Here is a 23,780-nt window from a genome sequence, read left to right on the forward strand (position 1 = left end):
TATAAGTTGACTTCTTTATTTTAAATACAGCTTTCCTTAACAAAGTAAAATTCCTGGTAAATTTGCAGTGGGCCATATAATTTATCTAGGATAAAAGTGAAAACATCATTTGATGCTTTTTTATGCTCTTTCCTAATTCATATAAAATACCTTTGGGGCCCCTTTAAGGGCGCAAGATGCAATTAGCCCCAGAAGCAATTCTTGAATTATGAAAGATCATAAAAAAGGCATCAGATGAAGTTTTCACTTTCATCCTAGCTAAATTATATAGCCAATTATTGGTTGGGGCGTAGGGACATTGTTCCATAAGAAAATAGAAATTAACCTTTCGATAGTAAATTTGCAGTCAGTTTTAGGGCTTAGTTACTAATTACTGAATAAAAACCTAGGATGAGCCATATGAGCTTGAAAAAGGGAAATTAAAATAAAAGAAGAAGAAAAATAGAAATCTACAAAAAGAAAGATGAATTAATAAAAGGAAAAGGCTTAAGAATGAAAAGGAAACGAGGTAAATTGGACCATCTGTTGGATTTGGAGCTAATAAAAGACTAAGGCCCCTAAATAAGGTAAACATTAGGTGTAAAAGGAAGATCAATGTTGCCACCGTTTTAAAAAAAAGGTCAGAAATCATCGTTATTTCTCGAAACCAAATTTGGTCCTGCGGATATCATTACGTATTTTTTGTCCTCAGTGGAAGCAGAGTCTTTTATCCCAAGCACAAGAAAAAACGTCAATCTAATAAAAAAGAACATAGAACCTGCAATGTCAAGCAACCGGAGTCCAGAGAGACCTCAGAATAGAAAGTGCTGGTCCATTTTATGGGCCTGACACAAAGCCGTATCCAGGAGGAAGGGTGTCATTGGGTTTGAAGCACCGTCTAAAATTTTTGTCTTAAAAACGTAACAAAAAATACATATAAACAGAATTTTAATGGGTTTTAAGTTTCGTTTCTGTAAACCCTCCCCCAACCCCCTCAACAAAAATCCTGGATAAACCCTTGGCCTGACACCCTGTTTGTGTTTGGGCAATTGATCTACACCCATGGGGACTAAAGACTAGATTCAGGAGGACTTACCCAAATTGCCAAGTGAAAATTTTTCTATAAAGATTGAACAATTACCTAGCACAACAGTTGAATCTAAGTCCTGTTCTTAACTAAGAATAATATTAACAAAACCTTAATTCACTAGGCCCACATTCAGAAAAATCTAATTTATCAGAATTTCAGTTTTGGCTCCAGTTTCCAACAAAGAAACTTGGAAAAATAAGATTATAAAAGGATATCTTGCTTGTCAAATCGACAAACTTCTCTTGCTCTCAACGGCTTCCTCTCTCTTTCACCAAGCAGCTCATACTGCCTTCCAATGAGTTCTGGGTCAATAACAAGCTCACCAGTGAGCGATAATAAGAAGTCACACATTAAAACAGCAGACAAAACTTCTTCTTTATTAGATGGTCTCGAAGTCAGTCTCAATAAAATGTTTAAGCAGTAATCTTTCATTATCCTCATTTCGCATTGACTTTTTACTTTGTTCTAAAAGAAGAAAATTATCTTACTATCTAAAAAGCTAGATACATACTTTATTCGTTTAAAATATTGCCTTACAAATCGGCCCTCGGTCAAGAAATTCGGCTTGAAAACCGTTACCTTACTCATATCAACATGAACATTAACATATCATCTTCCCACATCAACATATCATTATCTCATTTCACTTGTTTTTAATGTAGAGAATGTACACCACTTCAGAGCAGAGGCAAACATTATCTTATATCATTCTATTTTAGTTTTGGTCTATTTACAACTACTAAGTCGGGAGCGATTTATTTACTCCAGATGAAGCAATACAATGTAAATTATACGATTGAACAACGTTACCAGACACTCGAGTGATATCCACTATTAGGCAATAAAGTAGATCTTTGGTTGTAAGCGCATTTGTCATAAGACACCAGAGAATGTGGTGAGCCTACGGTTAGCTACAACCACTACAGAGACCAATATGCATAGACATAGAATCGAATTCGGAATGAATTTCTGGTAGTAAGGAATGTTCAAATAGTTCGCTAAAAAAAACACGACGCACTAATTCGCTGGTAGCTACTGCAATTTTCAGAATCTTTTCCACGGTTTAGAATAGAACTAACATGACCGATTCAAAACCATCTGGTACAATAGATTAAGCTAGGCACACATGGAATAGGAGAATGAAATGACAAAAGAGGGGATGATATGATGACTAAAAAACGAAGGCATTTTAGCAATAAGTCAGTTTAGCTTTTTAGATGTTGTGTCTGTTTAAGATAAATAAACTGGATGATTAAAAGCAACTTACAAAAGCAGGGGCCTTGTCTGGATCTTTTATTGTTTTCCTTCGTTTAGCCCTTTAGAGAACACTATGTCTGTTAAGCCCTTTATGAATTTTGTCTGTTTGATATAAATAAACTGGATGATTGAAAGCAACTAACAAAAGCAGGGGCCTTGTTTGGATCTTTTATTGGTTTCCTTCGTTTAGCCCTTTAGAAAACACTATGTCTGTTAAGCCCTTTATGAATTTTGTCTGTTTGAGATAAATAAACTAGATGATTGAAAGTAACTAACAAAAGCAGTGGCCTTGTCTGGATCTTTTATTGTTTTCCTTCGTTTAGCCCTTTAGAGAACACTATGTCTGTTAAGCCCTTTATGAATTTTGTCTGTTTGATATAAATAAACTGGATGATTGAAAGCAACTAACAAAAGCAGGGGCCTTGTTTGGATCTTTTATTGGTTTCCTTCGTTTAGCCCTTTAGAAAACACTATGTCTGTTAAGCCCTTTATGAATTTTGTCTGTTTGAGATAAATAAACTAGATGATTGAAAGTAACTTACAAAAGCAGTGGCCTTGTCTGGATCTTTCGTATTTTTCCTTCGTTCTTGTGCAAGATCAGCTAATGCTAACCAACGAATGACGCGGTACTGAGTCAAGGCAGTGGACGTTTTCAGACCATTAAAAAGATCCAAAGAAGTCTGATTGTTTTGGCGAACTAAGTATCTGAAAAGGAGAAAGTAAAAGGAGAAAAGAAAAAGGAGAAATTATAAGAAGTCTATTTATGTGCCTTTTTTAAATAATTACAGTTTTTAAATAATCTTTTAAATAATTATAGCTTTCCCTTATGAATTTATTACAATAATTGTTATATTTGTTTCACAGGGAATTACATGATTTGTATTCACAGGTATAATCAAAATTCAACTTTTTCCACTTTTATAAATATATTTAATTATATTTATAATTTTTTTCATGTTTAATTATATTAATTATCTTTAATTATATTTATAGTTTATAATATGTAAGACACGTTTATAATTTTTTAATCTTTTATCCACTTTGGTAGAGCCATTGAAAATTTTTAGAAAATTTGGGTGGATGGTACAACGTTTGCCAAGGCGGCCGGAAAATTATTGACTATCACCATCACATGATCTTAAATGTGTGCTTTTTAATGATGATATATATATATATATATATATATATATATATATATATATATATATATATATATATATATATATATATATATATATATATATATATATATATATATATATATATATATATATATATATATATATATATATATATATATATATATATATATATATATATATATATATATATATATAAATACATTCCTGACGATCACAATCATTGTATACATATAGTCATAATATATGTATATATATTATAATAAATTATAAATGAATACACATTATTATAATGCATAAGCGAACGTTTCGTAACATCGTACTGAAAACTAAAAGGCCTATCAAATATTTTTGTAATTGTACAGGAGAGTCGAAATCAGATTTTGCGGTTTCTTCCCAGAACAGATTCTGTGTAGTTTTTGAAACAGACTGATCGGTATGGTGACGAGACATAAAAATGTGATCAAAATCACAAACTCACATTAAGGATACTATCTTTTTTCTTAAAAAATAGGGTTTCCCAACCAGCGGCGACCTTTATTTTTCCTATTGTAGTGGCTTTGCCTACTTGAAAAGCCCATGAGGGAATCACAAGGGGTCGACCAGGATTTAGGATTGACACATGACCGATAAGTAACCCGATCTCGCAGGCAAACAAGCGACCTGAGCCTAACAGGCCCGCTTGCCTAGAGTCTCAGTCACCATAAGACCTAGAAAGCAGATTTTAGACTATGCGTATATGAATAAAAATGTGATGAAGCGTGTAATATGGCTGCTAAGTGGGTAAGGCGTAAAATTATGCTACTAAGCTTTAGACTAAGATATACTGAAACATGTTTTGCCCCATTTTAGACCGTAAATACCTATCTCTTTGAAGTTAATTCGTGTCAGTACACGATCAACCTAATGGATAAAGATACGGTGCTCTTGGGGGGCACAACACTACTTTTTGGAAACCAAATATATATTTTTTTTTCCAACTTAAGGACATTAAAACTTAAAACGAGCATAAATTAACGCTGGAGAAATTTAGTTATTTAAAAAGGTTCCGTTTTCAAGTTCAACGGCCCTTGTGTTTCAGTAGTTGCTCTTAAAGATTTGGGACAAAAGTCAAATTTTTGCATAAAAAGTGGGAGTTGAGGAGGGGATATCTCCCCTCATATACGGAATAATTTCTGCTTGTTTCTAGTTTTAATGTTGCTCCTTACGTTCAGTTGAAAGGACTTGTTTTTTAAAGTTTAACTTCTGACCGTTTTTCAAATGATACAAGGCCTAATCACGATATGATGTTGGGTACGATCCCCACAAATTCCTGATTTCTTGCTGTTAAATTGCCTACGTCAATAATTGTAAATTGATTGGTAGCGCCCTGCTTTTACAGTTTTTCTGCTATATATATATATATATATACATACACATATATATATATATATATATATATATATATATATATATATATATATATATATATATATATATATATATATATATATATATATATATATATATATATATATATATATATATATATATATATATATATATATATAATATATATATATATATATATATATATATATATATATATATATATATATATACATATATATATATATATATATATATATATATATATATATATATATATATATATATATTTTGATCGGACGATTTTGGGAAAAAGGGGCGTGGGAAGGGGCTAGCTGCCCCCCCCTCCAATTTTTTTGGTCACTTAAAAAGGGCACTAGAACTTTTAATTTCAGTTAGAATAAGCCCTCTCTCGACATTCTAGTCCCACTGGGTCGATATGATCATCCCTGATATAAAATTAATCTTACATCAGCTAGATATTAGGCTAGATATTAGTTGGCCTTCCCCAGGCAATTCAGCGTGTCCCCAGGTGGCGATATGGGAACGCTCTACAGATATGTAGGGTACCTCCAGAGGAGGCACGGACCAAGGGGAGACCTTGTCCCTGGGGGTCCATAATAGAAACTGGGGCACACTCGCCCGGGGTCATAAATACAGGCAGAGGAGGAAGAAGGCACCTCAAATATACACTCAAAAGGGCCCACTGGTTTGTAAACAAGTCCCAGGAGTTACAAACCTTCTACCAGTAATGGGTTAAATTGCATGGTGATGCAGAACACCATCGCGGGAGGATCCTCTATAGGAGGACAACTGCGGAAGTGCGTAAGATCCAGGTCTATGGACAACGGCCTCTGCAAAGGGCTGTCTCGACCCTTTCGGGGTACCTTCAAGACTGGGGACCTTGCGGTCAACTCTATTCCTACTTGAGGAGTGGCGCTCCTCGAGGAAATTATAGCCTAGTAAACATGGGCGCCCATAAGCTGAATTCCAGGGGGGGGGGGCAAACCTGATCTAATTGGCACTTTTAATGCTATATAATAGAAATCTCAGAACAAAAGTATAAAAATAAGGCAGCATCATTCATCCAGAGAGGGGCAGCAGCCCCCCCTGCCCCCCCCCCATATGGGCGCCCATGCTAGTAAACGACACAGCATTTGCACGGGATTCTGACTAATGGATAATTCTTCTGGGCTTGGTATGTTTTGACGGGTCTTTTCAGGCTGAAAAACCTCTCCCAAGCTAACTTACCTACTATGGGCTGCCTCCCTATGGTAGCATAATATTTGTAGGCATGAATATATAATGAGTCGGAGGTGAAAGGCTCGATATTGTCTGTGCAGGATTTCGACTCGTGTTGATAAAAGAGCATCGCCAAGTGCTGAAAACCATGTTGTGACCAAGATGGACCCAGGATTGCACAAAGCCCCATTCATGGAGGTCCCAGGGACTTCTTGCTGTCCGGTTCTAAGCCGGCTTAAGCACTTCGGTGTAGATTTGAGAAGATATGTTGATCCCTGTCCTGCATTGGTATCTGGGATTATTTCGTTTTCTGATACAAAAATAGTTTTAACCATTTAAATAACATGAAAACTGAACCTTGGAATATTACGATGTGAAGAAGTGACCATCGTATCAACATTTTGATTGACGAATTCAGATGATTTGAGCTGGACTTATTAAGAGTTTCAGAAACTCATATCCCAGGGGTATGAAGTATGAAATTAGGTGATATAGAATTTGTTTACTCAGGAAGGAAGGATGTGGTACATAGACAGGGAGTAGGGCTCATGATGAATAAGGAAGCTGCTAAGTCGCGTTTAGGCTGGGAAGGTATTAATAATAGAATACTTATTGCTCATTTTATGACTAAAAAAATTAGAGTATCAGTTATAGTAGTATATGCCCCTGTAGAACCGACTGACGGAGATACTAGTGATCAAATGATTACAGTTACATGAGCAAATAGACAGGGTCCCAGGTAGAAATATGATGTTTTTACTGGGAAATTTTAACGCCCAGGTTGGTAGAAATAGGGATAGATGATACCCTAGCCTAGGTAAATTTTGTGTAGGAAAAGAAAACAGTAATGGATACAGACTTTTGCAATTTTGTAGGTATAACAATCTAGTTATAACCAATAGGGTGTTTTGTCATAAAATGGCTCATAAGTTAACATGGTATTCACGTGATGGTAAGACAGCAAACCTTCTTGTTTATTTTATAATAAACCGAAGACTGGCAGGGCCAATACTAGATGCTAGGGTATACAGGAGTGACTCTAATGATATTAAGAACATAGTTCACTATTTAGTATTGTCAAGGATTAATTTAAAGCTGAATTATCGGAAGGGTAAATACCCCCCAGGAAGTTATGATGTTGGTAGACTCCAGGATAGGAATTTGAGAGAAACTCTCCAGGAACAGTTGCATGCTAAACTTGAGAGTTTAAATTTTGATGATGTGGAAGATGGTTGGAATAATTCTAGAAAAATAATTTGTGAAGTTGCTGAAGGTGTCTTAGGGAAGAAAGCTAGAACTGCGGCTAAGAATATTAGTGAAAAAGCTTTATGTTTGATTGAAAGGAGAAAGGACTTCTGAAAGGAGAAAGGTACAAGAATTACCTTAGTGATAGATCATATGAAAACAAAAGGAATATAAAGAAAGTAGAGAAAGCATTAAAATATGAACTAAGGAGGTTTGAAGTAGAGGCTATGGATAAAATTGCTGAGGATCTGGGAGATGCAGCTAGACGGCATAACAGTAAAATATTGTACTGGCATGTTAATAAATTGAGAGGGAGTAGTCAATGCGAACTTGGCCCAGTTAAACATAGGAATGGTGCAGCAATTAGCGATAGGAAAAAAGCTAAAGAGAGATGGGACGAACATTTTGAGAATTTGCTTAACCGAGATAGAGTTGAAGAAAGAGATATAGAGGAAAATGAAAAAGTTTGTGATACATTGTATGTGAAGGAAGATTTGTTTTGTGAGGAGGAATTAGCGACAGTACTAAAAGGACAAAAAAATAATAAGGCTCCAGGTGCTGATAGGGTGGTAAATAAGTTTCTTAAATATGGTGGCTCTGTGGATAGAAATAAGTTACTGAAGATTATGAATATGATTTTTGAAAAAGGGGAAGTACCTAATGATTTTAGGAAAACCTTAATTAAACCAATTTATAAGAAAGGAGATAAAAGTGAGTGTGGTAATTATCAAGGGATTAGTCTGGTCTCTGTAGGTAGTAAATTACTTAGTAATATGATACTTTTTAGAGAGAGAGATGCTGTAGACAACGTTTTAAAAGAATAAAAGTGTGGGTTTTGAAAAGGTAGAGGATGTGTGGACCACATTTTTACTCTTAGGTTCATAATCGAGAAGTGCCTGAGTTTTCAAACACCTTTGGTCCTCAGTGTTATAGATTATGAGCAAGCGTTCGATTCTGTTGACAGAAGAGCTTTAGTAAAGGTTTTATCCTTGTATGGTATACCAGGCAAATACATTAAAGTGATTGTACGAGAATAACACTGCTGCGGTTAAGGTAGGAAATGAGATTAGCAGCTGGTTTTGTATTAAATCAGGAGTTAAGCAGGGCTGTGTTCTATCCCCCTTTGTATGGATTATTTTGATGGACTTTGTTTTAAGGAGCACAGGAAACGGAATCAAATGGGGAGGTAAAAGTCTCCTGGACTTCGATTATGCTGATGATTTAAGCTTCCTAGATGAAAGTGTGAGCAAACTGAATGAAGTTTTAGAGGTTTTGCGAGTTGAGGGTGCTAGAATATGTTTGAAAATTAATGTTAAGAAGACTAAGTCACTAAGGCTAGGAATAAGTGAAGATGAAAAGGTGAAGTTGGGTAATGAAAAGATTGATCAGGTGGATAGCTTCACTTACCTTGGTAGTATTATTACTGAAGATGGTTTGAGCAGTGAAGATGTCAAAAGTACAATAGCAAAGGCTCAGGGTGTTTTTTCACATTTGAAAAAAGTTGGGAAGAATAAGAAGATAAGTCTGCAAACCAAGATTAGTATTTTATAAGCTACAGTGACGACAGTGGTCATATATGACTCTGAAGCATGGGCGTTCCGAAAAGCGAATGAAGATTTGCTTGATGTTTTCCAGAGAAATTGCTTAAGGATTGTTATGGGTACCCGGCTGACTGACCGTATTTCAAACAATAGGCTATACCAAAAATGTGGTTCAATACCGCTCTCTAGGGCTATAATGAAAGAAAGGTTGAGGTGGCTAGGACACGTTGTGCGAATGAAGGATGACAGACTTCCAAAGAGTGTTCTTTTTGGCCAACCGTCTAGAGCTAAACGGAAAGCAGATTGTCCTTGTTTAGGGTGGGAGGACGTCATAAAGAAAGATTTAAAGGAAATGGAACGTCATTGCCGGGCGCAAAAAGGGAGGCTTTGAATAGATTGGGATGGAGGAGGAGCGTGCGTAGCTGTGTTGGCCTCAGGCGGCTTGGTGCTGCGGTGAGTTGTTAGTAGTAGTAGTAGTAGTATATATAATTTTATGAAATACAAAACAAATCATTCGAATACAATAAAGCTATAGAATAGATGTCCAAAACATTTTTATACGACAAGAAGGGAGGCATCACCTCGAAGCACCTTTATTCACGCTTATTATAAAAGAATGGAGAAGCCGAATTATCCTCCCCCCCCAATACCCCTTTCTGTATGCATCTGAAAGCTCATGGAGCGCTAGACAATTTGGGCATTCTCCTGCCCCCACCCCTCCCACTCAATGGACCCTTGCCCCTCCTTCGTAATAGCTGATGCAGAATTATAGATCACTAAACACAATTTCATAAAAATTACAGTGAATCAACTCAGTAAGATCAAGCATTAAGATGAATATCCATAGTAACTATTTATCTTGAATGAACTACGTGACTTTTTCAAGAACGAATGTGCTACCGTGCGGCATTACTTCCTCTGCAACTTGGAAGCTCAATATATAGTTTTTGATGCTTATAAATCAATTGGTTATCTCAGAATTTTCAATCGACAGCCACATGGTCCTCTTTGGGACAAAACCGTAATTTGGTGCCACAGAAAGGTAGAAAACGCCACTTTCCATGGCACAATCATTTTGATAACCTAAAAAGGGCACTAGAACTTTTAATTTCGGTCCGAGTGAGCCTTCTCCCAATTTCCTAAGACAACCGTTTCAATACAGTCACTCCGGGAGAAAACATACATAAAAAAAAAAAAAAAAAAAAAAAAAAAAAAAAAAAAAAAAAAAAAGAAAGTAAACAAGCACCCGTAATCTTTCTTCTGGAAAAAATTCAATAATTCATATTTTTGTAGATAGAAGCTTGAAACTTCTACGGTACGGAGTCTCTGATATGCTTAATAGAATGTTGGGATTTGGTTAAGATAGCTTGCCGTATTGACGCTGTTTTTCCCTTTTTTTTCGAAAACGAGGCAACATTTCCCAGGCTCGTAGCTTTTGAGGGTAACATTAAACTTACTGAATTTTATACATTTGGAATTTGCATAAAAAGCCCATTCTTTTGATGTATCTAACGTTACCAGAAGCCCGCGTTTTACAGTTTTGGTCACTACTCATCCGAGTCGTTCCTTACTTACAGCCTACCACGAACTGTTTGAAAATACAAGATACATCCTATTGTTTTAGACCAGATCAAAAAGTACGGGAAATTTTTAAGAGAAATAGTTGGTGATAGTGCCAAAAGGACAATCACCAATGCCATCTAGCGTTTGAAATCCCCCCCCCCCCAACTTACCTTAAATAAAAGAGGTAAAATTTAAATTTAAAGGCACTAGACTTCATAGTCCGATTCAACGGTGCTGATCTCCGTCTCATAGCCCTTAAGTCAGGAAGTGGATTGGGGGTTTGAGGCCATCCTGTGCTTTCGCACACCCTTCCTGTTTACCTTCCCTAGGTTTCACGAGGTAGCCATTTAGAGCTGGGTCGACTTTGGCTGATATTACAGATTCATTCCTCTGACCGATGTCCTAACCAAACAATCAGCTACACCAGGACTCGAGTCACAGCCTTAAAGGACATATAATTGCAAGTTAAGTGCGCTAACCACATTGCTAGGGTAGCTAACCACTTGGGTAGGGTAGCTACGAGAGGTGTCCTAAATTGCAACATACTTGTCGTTTCTGGTACTTCGAGATGTTGAGGAGCGTACAAAAAGACAAATTTTGCTACCACTTGGGTTACTAGCTTAAGGTCAACTAGTCCACTTGACCTGTCCTGATCTTCCAGAGCCAACCTAGGCTTACTTTGTGTAGACTGGATGTTGACTGAAATAATTCTTGAAAAATAAATGCTGATTAATTACCACTGACAGCGAAATTTCCGCTTTAGTCCTACAATATAGCAAATTAATTACACTGATTATCCAATCTTTGAAACTGTTTACTTTTTTGATAAAGTTGGCAGACATTACAATGTTACTAGTTTTGAATCCCTCGTGTAAGTGTCCCAATTCCCTTTATGTCAGACAAGTGGATCTTTAGAAAAAGAAAAGTTTTACTAATAAAGGTAACTATGTATCTTTTTTTCCTTTCTTTAGAAAATGATAAAACAACCCAATGCTTATGTAACTTTATAAGACCAACGAAACATCCCACAAAACCACTGGATTTCGGTGGTCCGGCTAATCCCCCCCCTCCAGGCAGAAAAATCACCCAAAGAGCCCACCCTCTGCAGAAAACTACCTCAAACTATTTCCCTACATATACCCGGCAAAATTTTTACAACGTATGAAAAATAAGAAGAATTAAAAAAAAGAATGGATTTTGAAAAATAATTCTACCCATATTCCAGAATATAGGCATTCTCTCCATCATAAATTTTTTTGGTTCTGACTTGGAGTTTGTCTCCATGTTACTGAAATTGAATTTAAAAAAAAAACACCCTTTAAAGGTACTTCAGAGGGGAAACCCCTTCGGGTTCTCGATCGCAAGGGTGAACTGGTATCATGTACTATACATATCGGTGCCAGGCCAAGTCCAAAGGATGTAATTATTCGTAATTCTTAGTCCCAGCCTGTAATTTCTGCGGACATTCATGATAATGCAACTATTCTGCAGTTGTCACTAACTTCATATTTTTATATTATTTTCTTTAGCCTTTATTTTACCCTGCTACGATAACTAAAACCCCAAAAACAAGAAAAAAAATTAAAGGAAATAAGAATATCAAAATAAATAGTATGCGACATTCTACGCCTACATTTTGGAATATAGGTGGTATATTCAAAACCCACTTCTTTTCTTCATTCTGCTTATTTGTCATAGTTTCCCTTTGGCTCCTCAATTTTGTACGTGAGGGAATTTTCCGATGAGGGATTTCATAGGGAAGATCCCACGGGAGGAAAATTTCTGGTATGGAATACATCTAGAAAACTGGATTTTAAATGCCAGATAAGTCAGAAAACGCTTGGTCCTGCCGCTAGCAAGCAAGCAACCCAACGTTATCTAATGTTGCTCTGAAATCGCTTTGAAACCTACTCTTATTTTAGTCGGTTAAAATTGGTTTCAAATTTCACGGTTTTCAGTCCCTTTCGACATGTCTTAAAAGTGTGTGTTGCCATTGCATTTTTTTAAACGGCAGACAATATAGAAAAACAGTTGCACCCTCCCACCTCCAAAGGCTGTACGACAAGGAATACAGGGAGAGTTTAGGTAGTTTTATCAATTGTTTTTTTTTTAACAAAAGAACTAAAACTCCATAATAACCCTGGGCGCATCTTAGAAAATCTTCTTAGATGAGTGGTCTTAAAACGATTTCTTAGAAATAAATTAGTTTTGTGGTCAAGACAATCTTATTCCATATTCAGGCTTAAAGTAGTAAAAAAAAAAAAAATCAACAATCAACCTACCTAAAATAAAATATAGAAATTGATAATCAAACGTCCTTAACTAAAGAAATATTTTCCCAACCAGAGAGCCTTGGGGGGGGGGGGAGGGGGTACATGATTAGATATTTGATTTTATTGTTTAATTTTATTGCTGAGTTGCTCAATAAGTCTATCTATCTACTTATTTTCCAAAGGCAACGTAGTTTATATCCATAGTAATAAAAAAAGACAAAACCTTGCCGTGTACAATTTTGAGAGGATCAAAGAAAAAAAAATTGCAACCCTCTCCCAAACAGAAAATTATATGCTCCCTTATCAAAATATATCTTTATGGAATCAGAAGGGCAGCTCGCATATGACAAAATAATTTTAAACTAACATTCCCTTATTTATTTAGGGTTTCCTTTTAATTTCTTGAGTCTTTGCTAAAAAATTGAAATAAAATATTGATACCTCAACACCTCCAACAATGCCCCTTTCTTTGAAAGTGGTTTTCTGTCATCACAGATTTCATTGAAGACTTCATTGACAGAAGACTTAGTTGTATAGATAGAAAACTTGGACGGGTCTCTGAGAACTAGATGATCATATGGTACTTGTATGCTGAGAAAAGAAAAAGATGAAGATAATTAATGATGATGGTAAAAAGTAAACAAGAAAACCAAGGCAAATAATGTAGTATTTGTTAAATTAATAAAAATTTTCTCCGACAATTAGGGAGGAGTTCAGAGCATAAGCAAAGTCAAATTAATCTGTATGATATTGGAGGGGTTATTAACTTTTGCCTCGACGTTGCTTTTAAAGCAATGGTGCAATTTCCACGTTACTGAAATTGTCTGATGCTCAGATGCATATTGCGTCAATTATTTTAAATTCAAAATTAATTTGTTGCATTTTCCTTAATAAAAAATTGTATTAAGATAAAACAATATATTGTGAACATGAAAGGAATGAAATCTAAAGGATGAAAACTTTGATAAAAAATGATTGTATTTTCACCCCTTAAAGTTTGGCTAGTTTAGTCTTAGATGGCGGGGGGGGGGGGGGTGGACGTAGCTTCGGAATTACTTAAGTCTTTCCCAGGAAGTGTGAAAACAAGTATCACCCTCTTTTTCTGTATAAAATCCCTGGGTTCTGCATGAGACCAAAATGAATTGACTTATTCGACTTTGGCAAAAAGAAGGAAATGAGTCCTCCACTCATCTTCGGGAAAACCATGAACAAAGTTTATAGCTCCCACCAAATATCACTAAGAACTAATGAGTTAGGAGTTGCAACTCTATGCATTAGGAGCTGCATAAATTAAACAAAACTGGGATAAAAGTTCGGGAAAAGAGCTCATGATAGCTGCGTCTCTGTGCAGATGATTCAGGTTAAAAAAAACAAAAAAAACAAACAAACTTAGAACTGACTGTAGGTTAATTATGGTTAGCAGAAGCTGAAGGTTCGAACATTCATTGACGGGCCAATAGGCCAAAAGACAAGATTTTTGGCTCGAAATCTGATAGGTTAGACAAAAAAAAACTTACAATGCTATTTTAATTAAATCTTTACACACAGGATACTAAAATATAATTAAATTTTCCCTTTACGTATGGCTATTGTGTAAAATGTGTTTTTAGCTAAATGTTTAAAACGCAAAAAGTCGAAAAAAGAAAGTGAGCAAGAACAAACTAAAGGTTCAAAGAGAAACCGAATTATTTGTCCAATAGGGCACACGAAACTGAACCACAAAAATTCTTAGAGGATTGAAACTTTTTTCTTTTTGAAAATCCAAGATACACATTTTTTTTTTTAACCAAGCTTTAAAAACCTACCCGAACTATACACGATGTAAATATTGTGTTTTCACATTGACATTCAGAATCAAAATTTTTATTAATAGAAAAAAACACTTCTTGAGCCAATAAATTAGTTTCCTGCTGTAGAGAAATTTGCTCTCTATTGTGAGCAAAATTGTTGGGTATAATATAATATGAAATAGCTATAAATTAGCCGACAAATAACAAAAAAGAACTTCAGCTGGAAGATACAAATCCCAACTATAAAAGTAAGAAACAGTATGACGGCAGTTTTACGTATCTACACACTAGCGTCAACACATAACTAGCCTTTGAAACCCGAAATAACTCTTTTTATTTCAATTATTTGGTTTCATACGAAACGAACAAAAAAGCCTTATAGTTTGGAGTTTTATATTTTTCTCCGATTTATTCACCAACTTACAAAAAACAAGAGAACGCCAAGCAGCTAAAAACTCGAGAACATATGAGAAAAATATAAAACTTTACGAAAAAAATTGGACAGATCTTGAGATTTCCGTTTCTGGACCAGTGACACTCTTCCCAGCAACCTACAGTTTATATTTTTCTCCAAATTTATTAGTGTTTTAAGCTTCAAAGGTAGCCTACAAAAAAAAGAAAAAAAGGGAGATTATGAGAAAAGTATACAACTTCACGAAAAAAATCGGACAAGCCATGAGACTTCGGGCTCTGGAGCAGTGACACTCATCCCACCAACCTACAGTTTTATATTTTTCTACAGACCAATCACACTTCTCCAATCACACCTATTGGATGTATACAACTTGAAATATTAGTTATTTTCTTCAGGCTCATAAGTTTCGATAGCCAATTGGTACGTACTATTTTTGATACATCCGAAAACTCATAAAATTTTGAAAATCTTAAAGATTACCTTGGTTTTCGACTTATTTTGTTTATTATAGTTCTCAGCGGGAAAAAATTAACCAATTAGAAGAAGGTCCAAATTTGAATTATAAAAAAACAAAATAGAAGAAAAACTTTGCATTTAACTTGCTGGTTGGCTATAAATCAATAATACCTGGCTTAAGCAATGGAGGGGTTTCCTAGGATTGTTTCTAATAGAGTAAGAGGGGAGGGGGGGGGTATTTTGTATTTGGATACAACCAAGACTTTGACGGAATTTTCAAAGTTTCATCGAAAACTTTCTGCAAAAACCTTACCCCCCCCCCCAAAAAAAAAAAATTAGGACACTGTCGCGTGTTAACATAGCAGCAATCTAAAATACTCCAGAAAAAGCAACAATTATTTCTAGAGGTTTCTCAATTAACACTGAAAATTTTTTGGTCTTCTACCCAACCCAACCAACATCCACCCAACCTAACAATTATGTATCGCCTTTTCATTCGTCCAAAACCCACTTCACACTTCTCAACTAGATTAGCTTCAGAGGCTATGAATAAGCAACAGAATTTCAAAATAATGGTCAGTATTAGCTGTAAGCGAGGTGGTTGTGCCCTATCAGAGGTAACGCTATAGCGTTGCCTATAGTAAAGGCCATACTGCTCCAACGTTTTATTATTTATTATTTTTTTTTCTCCCAGAGGCACTTCATATAGAAGGGATCGTCGTAGAATCTTCAAAGGGGGCTCATTCGATTGGAAATCGAGAATTCTAGTGCCCGTTTTAATAGTCGAAAGTGATTGGAGGGCAACTAGCCCCCCCCCCTGACGCCCCCCATTCTCCCCAACACATCCAATCAAAAGTTTGAGCTAGGTATTTTGTTCAGCGTAGTCGATTTCCAAATAGAAAATATGTTTTTGAGGAGGACACTCCCCCACAACCCTCAGGGCAAGGGTTTTAAGTTATGCCCTGGGGGCATACAAGGTTTTTATAGAAGGCGTTGTCGTAGAAATTTCACAACAGGCTCATTCGATTGGAAATTCAAAGGACTAGTGCCCTTTTTAATAGTCACAAATGATTGGAGGGCAACTAGCCCCCCCACCCATCATCCCCCAAACACATCCGATCAAAATTTTGAGATAGCCATTTTGTTATGCGTAAGTGATTTCCAGATAAAAAATATGTTTTTGAGGAGGATACTCCCCCACAACCCTCAGGGCAAGGGTTTTAAGTTATACCCTGGGGGCATATAATGTTTTTATAAAAGGCGTTGACGTAGAAACTTCAAAACAGTCTCTTTTGATTGCAAAATGGATGGGCTAGGGTCCTTTTCGTGAGTTGAATGTTATGAGATGGGAACTAGCCCCCCCCCACACCTATCATTCTCTACAACACCTCCCATCAAACTTGAGAGATAGTCATTTCGCACAAAGAAGTTTATTCCTACACAGACATTAGGTTCGTTAGTAGGTGACTCCCCAAAACACTAGAGGGCGATGGCTGTACGTTATGCCCGGGGGCGTATAAGTTTTTTATAGAAAGCGTTGTCGTATAAACCTCAAAAAGGGCTCATTTGATTGAGTATTGGAACTAACAGTGTTCTTTTTAATAGCCGAAAGTGATTTAACGGTAACAAGTCCCCCTCTCACGCCCACTATTTCCTCAAACACATCCAATCAAAATTTTTAGATAGCCATTTTGTTCAACTCAGTTTTGAGTTCTAGAAATTAGGTCTTTGAGAATGAGAACTCCCCCACATCCCTCAGGGCAAGGGTTGTAAGTTATGCCCTGGGGGCATATAAGGCTTTGTATAGACAATGTTGTCGTAGAAACTTCAGAAAGGGCTCATTTGATTGGAAATTTAAATGGCTAGTTCCCTTTTTAATAGTCGAAAGTGATTCTAAGGCAGCTGACACCCCTTCCACGTGCACCGTGAGTAATATGTGATATAGTTAAAATACAAAAAGATAAAATTTCTTCTTTCTAAAGATAATTCCGACATAAATTAGGCTTCCCCTAATTAAGTTCAAATCCCGTTTCCAAGAGTCTAAATTCTTAATCAGCAAAAAAGAAAAACTGCGTTTCGGCCTCAGCCAAACAACGACACTATTCGGTTTTGAATTTCGCTAAAATAATTGGTAATAAAAAAAAATGATAGATACAAAGTTTCACAGGAAGCTTAAGTTATGACGTTTAATCATCAGAAATATTTAAAGCAAATTATTGGACGGTCAGTGAGCATAATGAAGTGAGTTTGCAAACATAAGTACTAGGTAGCGGCCCCCTCCACAGGACCTTGGCCAATCTTGAAAAAGCTAGTAGAGCACAGAAGCTGTATTTGTGTGATATAGTGAAAAAAAACTGTTTTTCGTTTCAATTATGGATTGTCTCTATTGCCATCATCATTATTTTTGAGAGCCAATTTTATCCTTACCTTTGTTGTTGTCAGTTGAAGGGAAGCATTGTTGTACACAAGTCTCAATAAAACTATTGCTTTTCTGATTGTGTTTGTTTTATTTTATATGTCTGTATCTAATTGCACAACAGGTAATTAGTTCGCAGGTCTCCCTCGATAGTGCTCCCAGGAATCTGATTTCTACATAACCTTAGATGTAATCGACATGGCGATAACCCCTAGAAGCAAGGTTACGCTCCTGAATTGATAGTTGGAGGATTTCTAACCTTCTAAAGCTGCGCATGTCGTTTTCTCGCCTTTAGCGAGTGGCACGATCGGTACAGCGCTTTTGATCATAGTATTACATTTGTGGCCCCAGACTTCATTGCCACATTTGGCGCATCTTAATCGCCACAGCTTTAAAGAATAATATTACATATGGCGCAGTATTTAGCGCTATAAGTGGTGCAATCGGAGAACTTATAAGGTATAAGTTCACACCTTGAAAGCACGATATTACATTTGACGCGGTCAATCTTTATTACCACAATTAAGGCCAGTCTATTTTTATATCGCTACATATGGCACGGTCAGAAATTTGGAGGAAGACACGCGAACTAGTTAGTCTATAAACTTTGTAACTTAAATTTAATCATTGGAGAGATACAGACATATAAAAAAAAATTAGGCCTATAATCGCTAAGCTATTACAGGAAAACCCTTTAAAATATATCATAGGAGATAATAGCCTCCCCCAAAATAAGTTAAGTGAAAAAAGATTTATTTTGAGTTAATTTAAAACAAAAAATTTCGGAAGAATTAAGCGAAGTATTAATGGTGCAAAAGTTAGTCACGAAGAACGTAGAGATAGCAAAATCTATTCCACAATACGATGGACAAACAGATATCGACGAATTTAATATCAAATTGGCCCAGCTTGTAGAATTAACAAAAACAGAGCTAGAAACGTTAGTCGGCATGCTCCTATTAAGATTAAAAAGGCAGACTTTAACCTTCCTAAAGCAAATTGAACATACTATAGGTAATGACACCAGCTTGCCAATAAATACGGTGGACAAATTGTTAACGGCATTTAAAGATAGATTTATCGAAACCAGTCCTACAAATAAATTAAAACACGGAATGGTATGCTTTGACCATTCACAAAACGTAAGAGAATATCTTGATAATATATGGATTTCAGTAGAAGCAAAATACAGAAAAGTGTCAGGAGAACTGTATGAAAAAGTCATACTAAATATCGGACTACCCCCAAAACTATATCGAATGGTAATATCCAAAAATATTCAGACGTTAGATCTTGTAGTTCAGGAGGCAGGGCGATCGATTGAAGTCGATAAGATGGTGGCAAATCACAGTAAAACAAAAATAAATAGCCTAGGCGAATCAAAAGCAAGCCTCACCTTCAAGGGCGATCAGGCATCTCCCAATTTCTTTTCAAGGATAACTCCCCAGTGCCACAAAGAAATAAAACGCAAGAACCCGCTAGGCAGAAAACAGTACGTTTTCAGCCCGTAAAACAAATTAGTTATGAAAATAACCCGACAATAATAAGATGCTACATTTGTAATCGACCTGGGCATATCGCGAGAGAGTGCCGTTATGTCCCCAATCGCACAAAAACGATTGCAGTTGGTAAAACGCAAAATTACGGCAACCATTTGTTCGGCAAAACAAATTTTAGCGCCAGTGGTGCACTAGGCTATAACCAGGGAATCAGTACCTTACGACGCATACCAAGCAAATTTGTACAAAATTCCCCCCAATAGACAAATTAATTACCGATTTGAAAACCCAAATACTCGCCAAAGCCAATATAATGCGAGAATGGTATATAGAAATGTCGTAAATAATTTCTGAGACCACACTGGCTAATCATGATAAACAAAAAATCGCGAAGAAAGGAAACGAGGACAATTAACAGCCAGTGAAAAAAATTGAAAAATTATGCAAATATTTCGGTCAAGACCTCCGCTTGACCGTCCTCAGTGCAGAATAAAACTGATAAAAATGTAAAAACCAAACCTTAAAATACAAACACCAAACTAAAATTGGACGACCCTTTCCTAGTAACGGTGAAAGGGTAACCCTTTCACCTTTTGTTAGCCGAATAAAAAGAGCCAAATTTCCAGAAAGATGGGTACCGCATCCCCCGTCTGCCAATTCATACGATTCAAAAACTGAGCACCCTAAATCAAGATTGGCAGAGCTAAAACCCTTTAATTTCAATCAAGACTATTTCGAGAATGATAGTGACGAAGAAAACTTTGAAGAATTTTTAGCTATGAAAAATCTAGTTATTCCCAAGAGAAAATCCCTAATACCGGTAAGAATAAAAACGCCAAAAGATCCAGAAAGTCCATCATCGGAGAGTGCAGGAGAATTAGATTATACGATATATCCGAAAACTCCATTTTTCCCTGATAGAATTTCGACCCCTTGTCCCCCCAAAAGATTTCCAGACGATATGGTTTCCCCTGCAACGCCAATAGAGAGGCCCCTGTCATTAAAGGAGGAACAGAGCTGTAGAAACTCCGGGTATTACTGTAAAGAAAACTCCTCCCAAAGATTCAATTAAAACAAATCTGCGAGAAGCTATGGATTTAATAAATTTCCCAATAAAAAAGAGTCAAAGTACATTGCCTAAAAATCAAACTCCCAAGAATGACCAGCAAGGACAATATCATGATATATCAGTGTCCAAGGTCAAGCCTAAACAGTGGACTTCATTGAGGGAAACACTAGTGCAAAGAATGCCCCATCCCCCTGAAGACAGGGCATTTAAACAGTGGAGGAACCCCGCAAAAACTTTTGATTCCTCTCAAGGCTCTCGAGAATCTTTCAAATCTCCCGAGTCGGAAACTCAAAGTGATGACTTAGAGAATAAACCTTCTACTTCCAGAGGAGTAGAAATTTACGAAGGAAGGGGAGATGATACCTCTAATATGCAAGGTGCAACCTCTAAAAGTTCTAATGCGGAATCATCGGAAACCACTTCCGAAGAGTCTGACGACGAATCAAACCATATGGTAGTTAAAGAAATAGGGAAATCAAAACCGACTTCAGCAGCCGCGCACGCGAAAGAAACAAAATTAAAAGGGCAAGAATTTTTGAAAAAACAATACAAAAAATTAACCTTATATCGTTAGCAAAACTTAAAAAGAAAAAGAAAAAGTAACGACACAGTCATGTAGAACGGTTAAGAAACCGGAGAGATTAAAATAACCTTAAATATAAAAAAAAAAGATTTTTATGCATAGGCATCATAAAGGAATAATAATTTAAAACTTTTAGCTCACAAGTAAAAATCATACAACTACAAAAACGCCATAGAAAAATTTTGTTCAACATATATCAGTTCCCGAAAACAAATTCTAATTAAAAAGTTTCATTGCATATAATTAATTCGAATAATTTCCTTTAATGTAGGAAGTCTACCCGTACCATTCCAGTACGATGTATCCAGTCCAACTGAAAGAAGCCTTGATAGGAAGTACTAAACGAGAAATATTCATACACCTTAGAAATGACCTTTGGTTATTTTCTGTTCCAAGAGAAACTGTTGGAACTTTGTCCTGCTATAATAATACCGAAAGAAAAAATTCAAGTTACAGGACAGAATTACTGTTACAAGATGTGGGTACGATAACCATAAAACAAGGATGCCGACTTGTCACTAAAGAGTCAACTGTTAGAACGTCGTTAATCACCACGAGCGCAAATGTAATAAGTCCTAAAATAATCAATTTTAAGGCAATTAGCCTGTCGTACACTATTCCCGATATAGAAAGTGAGGAAATGAAAACCTCGATATGGTCCAAAATAGAAAAGATTAAAGGGACATTAAGGCTTACAAAAATAAGAGAAGCATTAGACTCTCAGATTCCCCTATTTACAAGTGAGGACCAGAGATTAACATATGTGTATAATAGATACGGATTATTCTCAACCAATTTCTGGTGGAACATACTACTGACTGTATGTTTCGTATTCGCGATTTCCCTGACCATGAGAATCTTACTGACTTTTAATTATGGAAAAATCCTGAGACTAAGAAGGCAAAACCCAAAGGAAGAACACGGGGAAATGGCTGAAATGCAGAAGTTAAACCCGGAACCCCATGAGAACGTCTAAGCCAAGAAACAGGGAAGACATTAGAAAGCGAGTGGGTATAGAGGTCTTCACTCGTCCTTGCTATGTCTTGTTCCCTCATTGTAAGTGTCGTTTACGTAAAACCGTGTGGCAATGACGCTGCAAAATGCGTTTCTTAACAAGCACGGACGTGCGTGAACAATGCAGGCATGAAATTTGTTGTAAAATTAGACCTCAAACTTAATGATGTAGCGTAACTTATATTTAAATGGTTATTTTAAATCTAATATAGAATTAAATGAGAGTTGAGAAAGATTAAGTTAAATTGTGTGTAACAAAATATACCAAGGAAAATAATAAGGGACATTAATTGAAGCTAAGAGAAGTAATCTCTAATAAGAGAAATAAAAATGCCAATTTGTTAAATACAATATATGCATATTAATATTGGCATTTGCTTGAGTGTAATGTTAACCATTTATTGTAACCAATCATATTGCTTATTATGTGTTATGACTATTTGTTTTAAAGAACGTGTGATTCTGCCTCGTTATTTTTATTACAGGAAGTGGATTGACATATTGGAAACCGATCATTACAATGCATAGTCCAGTGCAGATACAACATAGTAGCATCTATTTTCATCATACCTCAACCAACTAAGAGTACTCACCATAGACTCCAGGCAATTTTCATCCCAGCTTTGTCTACAAAAATTATAGCTACGTTTAATCGTTGCTTCCTCGACCACGAACCATATCGCGTATCAGGTAACACTATATTTGAATCTCAGTATTCAGTGCATTATTGAACTAGATATTCACTTGAATCCTGAGAACCCCATCGACCAGTACAAGACATAAGTACATGAAGATCACCCTCGAAAATCAATATGGACCCATATACCATACAACTGTACTGTTATGATATTTGATGATCCCAAAAATCATTCACGCGTCGAATCCCTTTCGACCATTTCTCGGAATCCATCCTATCACCTCCATCAAATAAGAAAAGTTAATATCTCTGTTATCCCATACATGATACGAGATAATTTCTGAAAAATAGACCTGGAAACCAACCATTGAATTACAGAAACAAAAATTAACCCCAGTGACTAACCCCTCAGTGACAATATACCCCTCCCACAAGTTAAAGACAATGAGTTGAAGGAGCCACTAAAGTTTGATTTCGCTCCATTCCAAATCCAAACATCAACTTCCCTGTGATTAATCAAGGAATCACCGCAAAAGTTAATAGACGCAAGCCAGGCACGAACAATTTTATAAGAGAACTGTAATCTCTAAGGGCACAAACGAACAATTTTATACGAGAAGTACATTCTCTATGTACTTTAAAATATCCCAAGAACGATATGCTGAGAAGAAAGTTAACGCAGTCCCAGTGTTCAACCCCTTAATGATAAGGCACCCTATGAACTATCCAAAAACAGTAGGTGAGAATGAACTCTGATATCAAAATTCCACACGCCTGTACCTGGGAGTATCATTTCCCATTTGACAATTAGAGAAAGCTTTTCGTGCAAGATGAACATAATCATGCTCGAACTGTTCTGTGAAGAAGCTATATTGTAAGTGTTTTAAAAATTTTGCCAAGACGAATGGAGTGAAGGACCATCATTTACAACAGAAGGATTGAGTACAATAAAAGACATTAATGGTGATGAAATAGGTGTGAATTTGCATATGTTACATTTTAGTAACTTCGATAACTTAAAAATTCCAATATCCTATCATTAATATTACATAGCAAACATTCCCAGTGAAAGTGTTCTAATGTTTACCAGTGAATGTGGTAAACATAATATTGTGTGTTTTAAATCGTTCTTATATGTAGTGTTAGATGTTCAGATAGAGTTATGTGTAGCGTTGTCGTACTATTCATTTAATTTAGCGTATAT

At 36.1% G+C, this 23,780-nt stretch overlaps 1 protein-coding gene across 1 annotated transcript in view; it reads right to left on the reverse strand.

The window, feature by feature from the left end:
• Nucleotides 1-23,780, reverse strand: part of LOC148950788 (uncharacterized) — an 86,615-nt gene that overhangs the window by 6,208 nt on the left and 56,627 nt on the right. Inside the window, exons 8-10 of the mRNA XM_089090458.1 lie at nt 13,139-13,288; nt 2,869-3,031; nt 1,285-1,534 (exon numbers count right to left, since the gene is read on the reverse strand). Coding sequence (XP_088946584.1) covers nt 1,285-1,534; nt 2,869-3,031; nt 13,139-13,288 — 563 coding nt within the window. The remainder of the gene's footprint in view (nt 1-1,284; nt 1,535-2,868; nt 3,032-13,138; nt 13,289-23,780) is intronic.

Source organism: Artemia sp. Qi Xiang Cuo, chromosome 6 (assembly GCF_049724085.1).
Source record: "Artemia sp. Qi Xiang Cuo chromosome 6, ASM4972408v1, whole genome shotgun sequence".
Classification (NCBI taxonomy): domain Eukaryota; kingdom Metazoa; phylum Arthropoda; class Branchiopoda; order Anostraca; family Artemiidae; genus Artemia; species Artemia sp. Qi Xiang Cuo.